At 46.1% G+C, this 14,139-nt stretch overlaps 1 protein-coding gene across 1 annotated transcript in view; it reads right to left on the reverse strand.

Moving 5' to 3' along the window:
• The window catches only part of STARD9 (StAR related lipid transfer domain containing 9), a 121,508-nt gene that overhangs the window by 37,734 nt on the left and 69,635 nt on the right, over positions 1–14,139 (reverse strand). The window contains exons 11-18 of the mRNA XM_028147551.2: positions 12,355–12,452; positions 11,754–11,960; positions 11,477–11,574; positions 9,830–9,907; positions 9,330–9,401; positions 4,587–4,766; positions 1,092–1,143; positions 613–750 (exon numbers count right to left, since the gene is read on the reverse strand). Of these exons, the coding sequence (XP_028003352.2) occupies positions 613–750; positions 1,092–1,143; positions 4,587–4,766; positions 9,330–9,401; positions 9,830–9,907; positions 11,477–11,574; positions 11,754–11,960; positions 12,355–12,452 (923 nt within the window). The remainder of the gene's footprint in view (positions 1–612; positions 751–1,091; positions 1,144–4,586; positions 4,767–9,329; positions 9,402–9,829; positions 9,908–11,476; positions 11,575–11,753; positions 11,961–12,354; positions 12,453–14,139) is intronic.

Below are 14,139 nucleotides of genomic sequence, written 5' to 3' on the forward strand. Positions count from 1 at the left end.
AAAGTCCTACCCTCAACAAGTGGATAACTTAGCTGAGCCAATAAAATATATATTCATTGGATACTGCACAGCACACGCATCAAACTAAGGAGATGAACAGGAAGAGTCTGGTACTCAAAGGAGAAGCAAGATGTGCTCCAGGTGTAGTAGTCAGGGAATACTTCATGGAAGAGGGGGAATGTAAGCTCAGCCTCAAAGGACAGACAGAACTTAAACAGATTAATAGTAATAGTAATAGTGACAATAATAATGATAATGAGTGTTTACTAAATGCCAAGAACACTGTTAAGAACAATATTACATGAATTAGCTCATTTAATCCGCACACTTCCTGCTATTCAATCCTATTATTATCCCCATTTTACAGATGAGGAAACTGAAGCTCAGAGACTTTCCCAAGGACACAGAGCTAATAAACACAGGGACAAATTTCAGATTCATTCTCCATTCTGGGGTCCAAGAATTAGGGCTTCTTGCATGCGAAGACTTATTAGGAAACCTTCAGATCTCTGGGTGTAGAGACTGCTTCATTGAGTTCTCTGAGTCCAGCCCATGAGAACGGAGCTGGTCCATCACTCATCCTGGCATAAACAGGGCTGTAGACAGTCCTACCTTGGGTCAGACGGCAGGAGGCAGTGACCTCCCGGCCGTTGACTAGGCAACGGGCCCCCTGGGCAGGCCGCAGAACGACGACCCCGCAGGCGCTGGTGATAGTGCAGTGGTCTCTCTCGATCCATTGACCCTGCAGGACTACAGAAGAGGTGGGGGTCACCTGGATGGAGGCATGGCCCAGGGGAACACCTCCTCCATTCTTCCCATGAGATCAGAATCCACATCTGGAAGATCTCAAATCACGACAAGAGAGGAAGAGCCATCACCTGAAACCACCTAGTCCTGGATCCTCCCACATGTGGGTCCCCTCCCATCATGTCACAGCCACAGAGCTGCAGTCCCCCAGCCTAGCAGCCAAAGGAGCAGCACTTCAGGACTTCAAAGTTGCTTTCCGCTCAGAGCACCATCCGGTTCCTCTGCAGAAACCTGTCGGGCCTGAGCACCTGCCACAAAGTCAGACCAGACGCTCTGTCACTTACCAATATCCTGTTCCTGCTCTGAGTCAATCCTTCCTATTTTTGTTGTCCCCTCCTAAAGGGAAAAACAAGCCATTGAAATGAGAATAAAAAGGAACGCAGCCCTGCCTCGAGAGGAGAGTCCACTTGTTTGAGTTTATCACTGTCTTCCCTCACCCATCCCAGCTTTCCCCACATCACTTCTCAACTTGGGTTCAGGCTGTTCTGACTGCTCTGCCCGCTCACTCTGCAGCCGGAACCACCTGAGAGGGTGGGGGCAAAAAATATGTAACAAAGCAGCACCAGATCTTTGCAAAGTCCAACAAGTGTTGGCAAACTCCTACAGCCTGAAGTTAGGGACTAGCCATGGCCATCAGAGACCTTTAGTCTGAGGAAGTGGGCACACAGGTGTAGCTTTTCCCAGGGCCTGAGGATCATGTGGTCCAGTCAGGCTCAGACACACGTGTTCTAGAAGGTGAATGGGAGCACAGGACTTTTACCTTCTTGGTCCGCAGATGAAGTTTGACAGACACCAGATTGTAAGAAGGATAAAGCACGAATAGGACAAAAGCACATCTAGAATCAAAAAAAGGACTGGAAGAGAGTATAAGAGAGGAGGGGAAACGGGAGTTAGTATAAACGAGTCACAGGTTAGTAGAAGACAAGGCCTTTTGGCCGTTGATTATGACAATTCAGACCACATAGCTCTGTTGAGGACGGCAGCAAATGGCAAAGAGTTGCTGAGTTTAGATATGTATTCGTCATTCACTGAGTAAACCATTCGCTATGTCCTAGGCACTGCGCTGAGTGCTTTACAGGCATCTCTTATTTAATCCTTTAACCCAAATGTAGGTATTATTATCCCCTGTTTATAGACAAGGAATCTGAAGCTGATGGAACCCATAAACTAAATAGGAGAGCTCTGGCTAGAATTCCGTGCTTTTCCAACCTCAGCATACCACCTCTCCAGTAGCTGAGGCTTCACTGCTCACAGCCAGAGGGGTGGTCCCTGCAGTTTCTCCAAAAGAGCTTGTGAGAAGGAAGACACCTAGAAGTGATGAATGAGGCTCTGCGCCTCCCTCTACATGCACACCCACAAATAGCCAGAGCCCAGACGTTTCTGCTCAGCCACTGAGGGTAACACAAGCCAATGGACACTGGCCTCCAAGCACTGCCAAACAGAATCAAGAGAAAGAGGTCAAGACCCCTCATGTGGGTTCAGGGTCACCCCTGATGATGAGGCACATTCCTCCCCGAAGGGTGAAGGCTACAGCACATCACAACTTCTAGACCTGCAGGGCAGTAACAACCAGAAAATCCGATGGCATCTGTTTAACAGGATTGGACTGGTGCCTGTGCTTGCTGCCCCTCTGCCTCCTTACCCAGGGGAGGTAAGCAGCACAAAGGCACGTATGTGGGGAAGTCCAGGATATCAGTAACCTGTGTTCTATGCATCCTTCCCTCGGCCCCCTTCCACCTGAGGTTCCTCCTGAGGTGGCTCAAGGGAAAACAGCTCCCAGGGCATTGCTAGCAACTAGTCCCAGATCTGGAACCAAGTCAGCAAAGCAAAAAACAAACAAGAGAGAATCCTGAGTGATTACTGTTACATTCCCCAAACCAGGGTGTAAACAAATGAAGGGGAAAATGGGTACATAATATGCAGAAATGCCAGGATTAGCACTAACTGGAACCCCATGCCCTGGCTCACTGGAAACGCACCCAGAGAGGGAGTGCCACCTGGGTGTGCACTGACTCAGCAGGAAAACCAGCACCTCTATGTTCAGTCGGGCAGTTGTGTCCTTTGACCCTCAGCTGTACCCCAAGCTCTACCACTTGACTTCCAGCTTCATCTGCTCCTTCCACATGCAATCAATATATCAGATCAATTCTCCTCAAATACTGACCATTTTAATCCACCTGGTCTCTTCCAGACTTCCAATCTCTCCCTGTGGCTCTGACTAAGAAGGATCCATAGTATTTAGATTTTGCCTGAGGCATTTTCACTGAGATCATTTGCACTCTGTGTATCATAAAATAAGCTACTTTAACATTGTCTGAGAGGCCCAGTCTCTGACAACTCCCTCAGGGCTTATCCTACGAACAGACTTTCTGCACATGATGAGCTTTGCTAACATGTCACTACCACATGCACTGCAGCATTAGGAGTCTAATTTCTCCAGGGATAATAGCAGCATTACACAAGCCCCATATACTCTGTTCCTTTTTAATGTCTGCCTTGGACAATTATGAGAATGAAGATTGGATTTTCAGTGAGCACGTAATTTGGACACGTAAAGTATATTTTGTCTTCCATAGAGACTGTCCGACAGCAGGACATTTTTTATGAGGTCAGAATATAAAACTATCTACCATGGGTCACTGACTCTCAAACTGCTTCATTTAGAAATGAGGACCTTGCCTCCAGGTGACAAAGAACCAGCTGAGCAGGGTCCTTCGTGGAAAGCCTTAACTTCATTCTGTTTTCTCTGGGTGGCTGCATGTCATGCCCCCGCCATCCCCCACCCCTCACCCCCCAACCCCCAGCCCTTTAGACTCTCCCTCATGCTTTCTCTAAGGTTCAGGTATCTACTTTCTCTCTCCTCTCCTTTCCCAAGTAAACCTAATAATGGAGAATTGGGAGGTGCACGTTTTGTTGGTTTGGGGGTTGAGTGACATGGGGAAGTATTAAAAGGGAACTGTTTCAGATCGTCTGACTGCCCCGTTAGCCATTTGTGAGCAGCCTGCATTTGCACAGCTCAGGAGCACCAATGGTACTTTAAGGTTAGGATTTCATTTCCTTGCCTGCATTTGTGTGTTTTAGGAAGCCAGAGAAGGAATACAAGCAGCATTGTTCTTATTTTAAAACTAGAGGCCCGGTGCATGAAATTCGTGCACTGAGGGGGGGGGTAGTCCCCTCAGGCCGGCCTGTGCCCTCTCGCAGTCTGGGACCCCTCGGGGGTGGATGTCTGCCTGCCGGCTAAGGCCTGATCCCTCTCACAGTCTGGGGCTCTCGCAGTCCGGGATCCCTTGCTCCTTACCGCCCACCTGCAGTGGAGGCGGGAGAGGCTCCTGCCATCGCCACTGCGCTCACCAGCTGTGAGCCCAGCTTCTGGCTGAGCAGCTTCTGTATTGAGCGTCTGCCCCCTGGTGGTCAGTGTGCAGCATAGTGACCGGTCGTTCTGCTGGTCATGCCGCCATTTGGTCAATTTGCATATTAGGGTTTTATTATATAGGATGAGGAAATTAAGGTTCAGAGAACAAATGTAAATTATATAAAAACAACAGTTAGCAGCAACTACAAAAGAAAAATGATTGTTCTGATTTCCAGTTTTCTGCTCCAAACATACAAAAGCCAAACAGGTCCCAATTGGCTGACTAGCCGTTTCCTGCGGGCAAACCTGAAGTCTGCTCTGGGACATCTGTCTCAATTCACAAATGCACAGCTGCTGCTACTGGCTTTTCCCTCCTTGACCTCTGGAGCCAGTAACTCAGGAAGAGGGAATGCACCTGCCTACTCACCTTGAGGTGATAGAGAACGACCCCTGTGCTGAGCACATCCTGCTCCAAGGCCATCAGGTGTGGCAGGCTGGAATCGATGACAACCCCAGCCCTCCTCCTGTTGATGTCCACTCTGTAATGCTCCATGAGGGCCTTCCACTCATCCCACTTCTGAGTCCAGTCTTTAGTCAGCTGGTCTATCTGCAGCGACAGAGGAGGTGGTCTCAGAGACTCAGCGCAGGAAGCAGGACTAACGTTGAGGTGGCATCCTGGTCTGATCCCCCACCCCTCCCCAGGTATTACTTCCTTACTCTCCTCACTGCTACTGTTCAAAGCCCCACAGAGGCCCTTGCACCTCCTCTGGGAGATCCCTGTGTTTATAAGTTTTCTTCAATAAGCAAGTGTTACTTTCCTAAATAGAAACTCTTTCATAAACATTATTTTTGAAGTTTTCTGCAACAGCATGTATTATTTTTATAATTGGGGACAAACACTATAAATGTTATTTTTTATTTATTTATTTATTTATTTATTTATTTATTTATTTTAATGAATCTTTATTGTTCAGATTACTATTGTTTCTCCTTTTTCCCCACATATCTCCCCACCACCCAGTTCCCACCCCCCCTCTGCCCTTACCTCCCCTCCCCGCTGTCCTTATCCATAGGTGTATGATTTTTGTCCAGTCTCTTCCCATACTCCCCACACAGACACCCCTTTCCCCCTGAGAATTATCAATCCACTCCCATTCTATGCCTCTGATTCTAATAAGTTTACCAGTTTATTCTGTTCCTCAGATTTTTAATTCACTTGACTTTTAGATTCACTTGTTGATAGATATGTATTTGTTGTTCATAATTTTTATCTTTCTTCTTTTTCCTCTTTTTAAAGAATACCTTTCAGCATTTCATATAATGCTGGTTTGGTGGTGATGAACTCCTTTAGCTTCTTCTTATCTGTGAAGCTCTTTATCTGCCCTTCAATTCTGAATGATAACTTTGCTGGGTAGAGTAGTCTTGGTTGTAGGTTCCTGCTATTCATCACTTTGAATATTTCTTGCCACTCCCATCTGGCCTGCATGGTTTCTGTTGAGAAATTAGCTGATAATCGTATGGGAGCTCCCTTGTAGGTAACTAACTGTTTTTCTCTTGCTGCTTGTAAGATTCTATCTTTGTCTTTTGCTCTTGGCATTTTAATTATGATGTGTCTTGGTGTGGTCCTCTTTGGATTCCTTTTGTTTGGGGTTCTGTGCGCTTCCTGGACTTGTAAGTCTATTTCTTTCATCAGGTGGGGGAAGTTTTCATTCATTATTTCTTCAAATAGGTTTTCAGCATCTTGCTCTCTCTCTTCTTCTGGTACCCCCATAATTCTGATGTTGGTTCGCTTGAAGTTGTCCCAGAGGCTTCTTACACTATCTTCAACTTTCTGAATTCTCTTCTCTTCATGCTTCTCTGGAGGAGTGTCCTTGGCCTCTTTGTATTCCAAATCTTTGAGTTGATTCTTGCAATCCTCTAGTCTGCTTTTGGGTCTCTGTATAATATTTTTTATCTCAGTCAGTGTATGTTTAATTTCTAGTTGGTCCTTTTTCATATCCTCAAGGGTCTCATTGAATTTATCGGCCTTTTCCATGAAATTCTTGAAAAACCTTATAACCGTGGTTTTGAACTCTATGTCCAGTCGCTTGTTTTCCTCCATTTCTTTGGTTTGTGATCTGTTTCCTTGCCTTCTCATATTCTCTGCTTCCCTGAGTTGGTAGGGTAGTTTTGTGTACTAGGTGTCCTATTGGTTCAACGGGTCAGCCTCCCAGTTACTTGAGGTGGACACTCTTGGTGTACCCTTGTGTACTGTGTGTTCCCCAGCAGGAGCTACAGCAAGGGCTAGTTTTCTCCTCCTTTGCTTGGGTGGTTTTGGAGCAGTCTGACTGGAGCTGCAGTTGGTTAAGCTGCCACAGAACAGGCCATTTATATGCAAAAGCCGCTGTGTGGAGCCTGGGCGGGTTTGTAGAATGTGCGGGGCGGGGCCTCAGGGCGGGGCGGGGTCTCAGGGCGTCACTAGGCTTGGGCGTGGCCAATGGCGATGGCTGCCGTCAGCCGTCTCTGCCTTTCCACGTTTCCAAGTCCCAGCGCCCTGCGCTCCAGCGCAGTAAACACTGATTGCTGGGCACACCTCTGCAAAAAAGTCACTCTCACTTTCCGACCCGATGGCCGAGAGTCCAGCTTCTCCCCGTAGGTGTCTGGGTCCCCCAAGTGTCCCCAGAAACTGGATTTCAGAGTGATCGGGAGCTTGTCTCCCTGCGGGTTGAAGAAAAGCCGCGCACCCAGCCGCTCGCCGCTGGCCCGATTCGCGTGCCTCCGTACCTCAGCTTTTCAGCGATTGTGCTCCTTTCTGTTCTTAGTTGTCAGTCTTCCACTCAGCCAGCTTTCCCGTGGTTCTGGGTGGTAGACGTTTTTGTCTTTTAGTTGTGTTTTTGAAATTGTTGTGTGAGGCAGCAGATTAGTTGTTTAACTATGCCGCCATCTTGGTTCCTCCTCCGAATTCTAAATGTTATTTTTTAAATTGATGGCGATATTAGTCAGACATCTATAATTCCCTCTCCCCATCCCCTTCTATGGGAGCCATCCTGGGAGTCCTTTTGTGACCTAACACTTCTTTCTCAAGGAGCAGCACCTGCACTTCTAATGTGAGTGTGTACGTGGCTCAAAGACTACAAAGCACAAGAGAAGTCTCCCCAGGGAGAATATATGAAACTACTACACCACATAGTAATAAAATAACAACAATAAAATCCTGAGGGCTTATTATGTATAGGATCACAGTTTTAAAAATAAATATACCAAGACTTAGGGGCCTTAACACCATCTAGAGAATGTAAACAAATAATATTGAATGCAGAGTCTTTTTTCCTTCTTAGAGTGGAAATTCATGCCTAGGCAGGCAGCTTATCCTGGAAGTGGAAGAACTGAGGAACCCAAAAAAGAAACTGAATTCACCTAAATACTTCTCTCATAAGTGCAATACTTAAGAAAAAAGATACTATGCCAAGTTTGCATACAACTATTTTATGTACCCTACAAAAATTATTTTAATTCCAGAGTTGAAGTTTGAAAAATACAGGGTAACCAAAGGGCTGAGCTGGATTGGGAACTGGCAGAAGCGAGCAGCAGGTCACTCTGGCTTAGTTTGGCCAACCTGGCACAGAAACTGGAGGCACGGCTGAACACGCCTCCCTCTGGCCGGCTCTCTCACCAACTCCTTCACTGCCTAACGTCACAGGATAGGCCAGCCCGTTGCAGATTCAAGCCCCCTTGAATTCTGCTGGCCTGCATAACGCAAAACTGCTAATAAGCCTGGAATGATTTTGACTCTTTATCTCTTTTGTATAGAAATACAATATTTTCTGAACCCCAGATTAGAACATATGGTTAAACACAGAATTTCTGAGAAACTTCTGGATGTATGATATAGTCCTAAAGTTTAGTTTGGATAATATGTTGACATAGCCAGGATACTTTAATAACACATAGGATGATGTAATAGAATACTGGAAATTGAAACATTTGTTTGCAGGATCTAAATAGAACCTGTCATCAAATAATTCCTGCCTTTTTTTTCAAGTCAAGTCTGGGGAATCACCACTTAATCTAATCACCCAAAATGTTTTGTCTGTCCTCTCACAGGGTCACGACAGCAGTCTCTTTTCTGGTTGTCTCTCTGCTTCCAGGCTTCCCTCCCTTCAATCCATCCTACATACAACCGTCATATTAATTTCCCTACTCTCCTTCTTTATTATCACCACCCTGGTTCAAACCTCCCAAACTGGGCCTCACCTTAGCTCCACTAACCTCTACCAGGAGCACCCATTCCCGATAGCTTAGCCTTCCTCACACCGTGTGCTTCCCCGTGGCCCCCCACACCTGTTCATTCTCTCAGTTCCATGGCGTTGCTTATGTTATCCCTCTCTCACGCCAAATTCCTTACCCCTTCTACCTACCTAACAAACTCTATCAATTCTTCCAGGTCTAGTTCAAGTTCTCTGACTTCCAGCTCCAGCAATGTAATACCTAAACTGAAAATTCCAAGCCATCATGATTCTTTCCTTCCCGAAGGTTTTTCGTCTAACTCCGTGGTCGGCAAACTGCGGCTCGCGAGCCACATGCGGCTCTTTGGCCCCTTGAGTGTGGCTCTTCCACAAAATACTACAGCCTGGGCGAGTCTATTTTGAAGAAGTGGCATTAGAAGTTTAAGTTTAAAAAATGTGGCTCTCAAAAGAAATTTCAATCGTTGTACTGTTGATATTTGGCTCTGTTGACTAATGAGTGTGCCGACCACTGGTCTAACTCATACAGTTATTACATTCAACCACTCTCTGACTGTGCTTCCAACTACACTGCAAGCCACTTGAAGGCAGGGACTACGTTGTATTTCTTGCAGCATCATGCAGAGCACCTCTTTGGTGCTCGATGAATACATGTTGGTTGGTTGATTTACTAACTAGAAAATAAATTTTATTTTCTAAGCTATTGTCACTATCCAAAGGGAGTTATGAATCTTTGAGGGAACAAAACAGTGTCAGAAAGCTTGTCACCAGCTCTTCAGACAAACAAATCCCCCGTTCAAGGCCCAGTGAAGACAAAAGTTATCTCTAAACCAGACAGAACCTCACTGTGCTGACGAGGGAACAGCCCGGGGCCAGGAATGGTGGAGGAGGTCAGACCTCCTCCCCGGGTGACATAAGGCACAACGGGGTCCACCTCACACACCCACCTTCAGTTCGTTCTGGAGAACCAGCTCCTTCAGATTCCCATCCTTCTCGTCACCCGATGAACTGAAGTTTCTCTGCACAAATAAAGAGCTGTGTTTCATGGGTCCCACCCTTACTCTGATGAGGGGACATCAGATGCAGATAAGGGAAAGACTATAATTAAAATCGGAAATAAATCAGAAGCCTAAGTATTTGGGCTCAGATTGACACAAAGAAGGTGAATTCAAGGAAATTTTTCTGGAGGGCCCCATTCCCCATATCTGCCCACACACAGAATAAGAGCCATTCAGGCAAATTCCCTTGGACAACAGAGATGGTAGAGTACGAGGATGTCCACTCCATCTGAAACTACACAGGCAACCAGAGCAATCCCCATCCTGTTTCTGCACCGGCCCCTGCTCCACAGGTGTTACTTAATCGAGAACACAATGAAGCAGCACTCAGATTCTTTGTGGAAGGAAAGGGGCTCTTGAATACACACAAGTTCTGATTGCCTGCATACCAGTTCGAAGCTCAGTAGCACGGCTTTCAGTCTTCTAATCTCTTCCCTGAGTTCTCTGATCAACTTTACGTTTGCATCCTGAAACACAGAGAACTCAGTCACCACCGATTGATATCAGGCCCTGGATAGCTATGAGATGCTTCATGCAATTAGCTTGGAAGAAGTAGATTACTCCTTGGGAGTGCCTTCTGGGGTAGTCTCTTACAATGCGGTCCCAGGACTAAGAACTTGTTAGAAATACAAATGTTGTCCCTACCCAACACCTACTAAATCAAAAATTCTTGAGGGCTAGGGCCCAAGCTGTGGTTTAATAAACCTTCCAGGAGATTCTTATACACACTAAAGTTTGAGAATCACTGTCCTAGAGCAGGAGGTCAGACAGGTAACACAAATGCCAGAGCATTTCAGATAGTAGGTGCTAATCCTTCTGTGTTGTAACTAAACTTAGTACCTGTTTTAATTACATTGCCTTTTTTAACCCTCAGCTAAAAATATGTTTTTATTGATTTTAGAGAGAGAGGAAAGAAGAGAGGGAGAGAGAGAGAGGGAGAGAGAGAGAGAGAGAGAGAGAGAGAACATTGATTAGTTGCTTCCTGTACTTGCTCCCACTGGGGATTGAACCCACAACCTAGATATGTGCCCTGACCAGAATGGGACCTGCACCTTTTGATGCACTGCAAGATGCTCCAACCAACTGATCCACCTGGCCTGAGCTAATTACAATTACGTTGCCTTTTAAAATAGTCCACAGATGGGCTAGATCTGTCTGGCCACTAGTTTGTAATCACTGCTGTGGCACTATTCACTGAAATTGCAAAGCAGATAAGGAATTTTTGGAATATTCTCATTATTATTCAGCTTTCAAAACTAATAAATTTATTATGTGCCTATTTTAGCCTGAAACAGAGACGTAACTACCATTTGCATGCATCAACATGTAAGCATGTATTAACATATATTCAGAATAAAATTAGTAAATAAATAATATTAAGTAAATAAATAAGAAAATAATTTTTCTTATAGTGACAATGGTACACCACAGATGTTAAGAGGAGTGGTCTTAAGGAAATATTTAAAATAAATTATTCATAAAAGGTTATAAATGAAGTCAGTAGAGATATGAGAGAAGGGTGTTAACACTAGAAAAAATAATTTCACTTCCTTATCATTCAGAGAACAAGTTTGGCAAGAGGAGAGAAAGAGAGAAATACTTAAAAAGAATGACATCAGTGAGAGAAATAACAAAAGGAGACCTTTATGTAAAGTACTAGAGGCCCGGTGCACAGATTCATGCACTGGTGGGGTCCCTAGGCCTGGCCTGTGCCCTCTCACAATCTGGGACCCCTCAGGGGATGTCGGAGAGCTGGTTTTGGCCCAATCCCCACATGCCAGGCCGAGGGACCCCACCAGTACACCATCAGGACCAGGGAGGGACCACAGGAGGGCTCCAGGGCGTGTCCGGCACATCTCGCCCAGTCCCAATCAGCCGGACCCCAGCAGCACGCTAACCTACTGGTCGGAGTGTCTGCCCCCTAGTGGTCAGTGTGTGTCATAGCGACTGGTCAAACGGTCAAACAGTTGGACACTTAGCATATTAGGCTTTTATTATATAGGATAACAGACCAGGACTTCAGATGAAGGTCTCACCTCATTCACCCGTGGCTTGTTGATGATGTTCTTGGCATTGGATGCATATCTCAGTGTGCTCATGGTTTCACTGTAGCTAGTGTGTGCAGGAGACACGGCTAAGGTACAAGGAGAAAGTTAAAAATCATGCCGAGCCCTCTGACCCAGCCCATAACCACTTGCCTTGCTGTTACTGTCCATCTGTGTAAGAGACCCTTGATGAAATGGGTGGACATGGCCCTTTCTCTGAGGCACAGTACCAGTCCTGACCCAGAACCAGTCCCCGCTTCCTACTCACTGGCAACCATGATGGTTCTGGAGTTGCCTCCAAGGCTGTCCTTCAGCAGCCAGGTCAACACGGAGTCCCGGTATGGGATATAGGACTGCCTCCGAGAAGTTCCCCCTTCAATGCTGGTCCCAGGAGAGCCAGAAATCCCACTGCCACCACCATTTCTAATTACACTGTTAAGGCTCTGGCAGCTGCTGAATACTTGAGAGTTCTGGGCTTAAAATACAAAAAATAATAAAATTGGAAGAAAAAAGAAATCCTGAAACAAATGCATTAAAAGAAAACAATGGCTAGGGAGCACTTCCTAATCCCTTTCTGCATACAATAAGATGCTTTAAGTTTGAGTTCTAAATAAGACTTTGGACTCATGACATGGAGTACTTGAGTTACACAATTTTTTAGTCTCTCTTCTTTCTGAAATGAGAGTACAGGGATAATGGCCAACTTGTATTCTAAAACAACAGATAAATATCTATTTTTATGCCCAAACCAGAAGGTAACTACATCAAAAAGAACCTTGTATCTGCTCCATTTTGATAACATAGAAATACATGAGTTATTCTCCTAAGTCTCCCTCCCACTCTGATGATCCAGTCTATCAGCCAAATACCTAAGGTGGAGATGACAATTCCCAGAGTCACGAGAGACTTGTTGATATTGGCTCCTTCAGTGATCCGGTCCTTACAGTAACTGGGGTCTGCTCTTTCACTAAAACAGTCAATGAAAACAAAAACAAAAGCATACAAGACAACACTATCCTTACAATATTGCTGAAGATACTATCCATTATGTTGTACATCACATAAAATATCCAATAAATTCCTTTTAGAATTCAATTCCAGAAAAAAAAGTTACCATCTTGTAATGAACTAGCATTCTTCTGTTTCTCAGGCATTAAAAATCAAATAATTCATTATATTTCTGTTTTTATTTTGGCTGCCAGAGTCCTTCCAACTAAATGCAATACTCACAATAATTATATTAGCACTAGAGGCCTAGTGCACGAATTTGTGCACGGGTGGGGTCCGGCCAGCCTGCTCCTATCAGGGCCAATTGGGTGTGAGGCCGGCTGGGGGAGGGGCTATGGGCGGTTGGCCGGGTGGCCCCACCCCCTGGTCGAACTCCCCGTTGAGGGGACAATTTGCATATTAGCCTTTTATTATATAGGACTAGAGACCCAGTGCACGAATTTGTGCATGGGTAGGGTCCGGCTGGCACCGATTGGGGGCCAGCAGCCTGGGGGAGGGGCCATGGGTGGTTGGCTGGCCAGCCCTTCCCCTGATCAGAGTTGGGGGGGCTGATCAGGGGGTGGAGCTGGCTTGGGGGAGAAGCCGCAGGCTGATCGGGGTGGGGCAGGCTGATCGGGGGCAGGGCCAGCCAGGGGGGAGGGCTGCAGGGGGGTTGGTCGGCCGCTCTGCCTTCAATCAGGGTGGGAGAGACCGATCAGTAGTAGGATGGCTGGGGGCAGGGGCCACAGGAGATGGGCTGGCCAACCCCACCCCCGATCAGGCTGGTTTGCTGGCCAAAGCGGCGTCATAATGACCGGTTGCTCCAGTCATTACAGCATTCCAATTGATGGATTTTTATATATATATATAGACTAGAGGCCTGGTGCACCAATTTATGCACGAGTGGGGTCCCTTGGCCTGGCCTATGGGGTCAGGCCAAAACCACTATTCCCCTAGGGGTCCCAGATTGCGAGAGGGCGCAGGCCAGGCCGAGGGACCCCACCGGTGCACAATCGGGGCCGGGGAGGGACACGGGAGGTTGGCAAGCTGGAAAGGGACTGCGGGAGGGCTCCAGGGCATGTCCGGCCCGTCTCGCTCAGTCCCAATAGGTCCATCTCGCTCAGTCCCGATCTGCCAGACCCCAGCAGCAAGCTAACCTACCAGTCGGAGCGTCTGCCCCTGGTGGTCAGTGCACGTCATAGTGACTGGTCAACCAGTCGACTGTCTGCCCCCCTGGTGGTCAGTGCACATCACAGCAAGCAGTTGAACGGCCTTAGCATATCATTAGCATATTACGCTTTGATTGGTTGACCAGACACTTAGCATATTAGGCTTTTATTATATAGGTTAGCTTTTTGGTATAGTCACTGCCCCTCTGCCTTTATTGTTTTATTTCACACATTACTGGCTTTATGATATCTGTGTCATTACTGTCAACTGTCTCAAATTCCTTTTTTTTAATAAATGGGCAATAGTCAAAATTTACACTTCTGATTAATTGATATAGTTCATTCCAGATAGCACTTAGTTGTTTTTGGGTTTTGTTTTGCACTTAGTTTTTAAGGGAATGCTGTATCATATTAATTATTTAGCAGTTTTAAAATAAGAAAATTTCCTTATTTCATCTTACTTTTCTGTGACCACATTGTCCCCAAGACTTTCTTCTT

The sequence above is a fragment of the Eptesicus fuscus genome, chromosome 5 (genome assembly GCF_027574615.1).
Source record: "Eptesicus fuscus isolate TK198812 chromosome 5, DD_ASM_mEF_20220401, whole genome shotgun sequence".
NCBI classification, from domain to species: domain Eukaryota; kingdom Metazoa; phylum Chordata; class Mammalia; order Chiroptera; family Vespertilionidae; genus Eptesicus; species Eptesicus fuscus.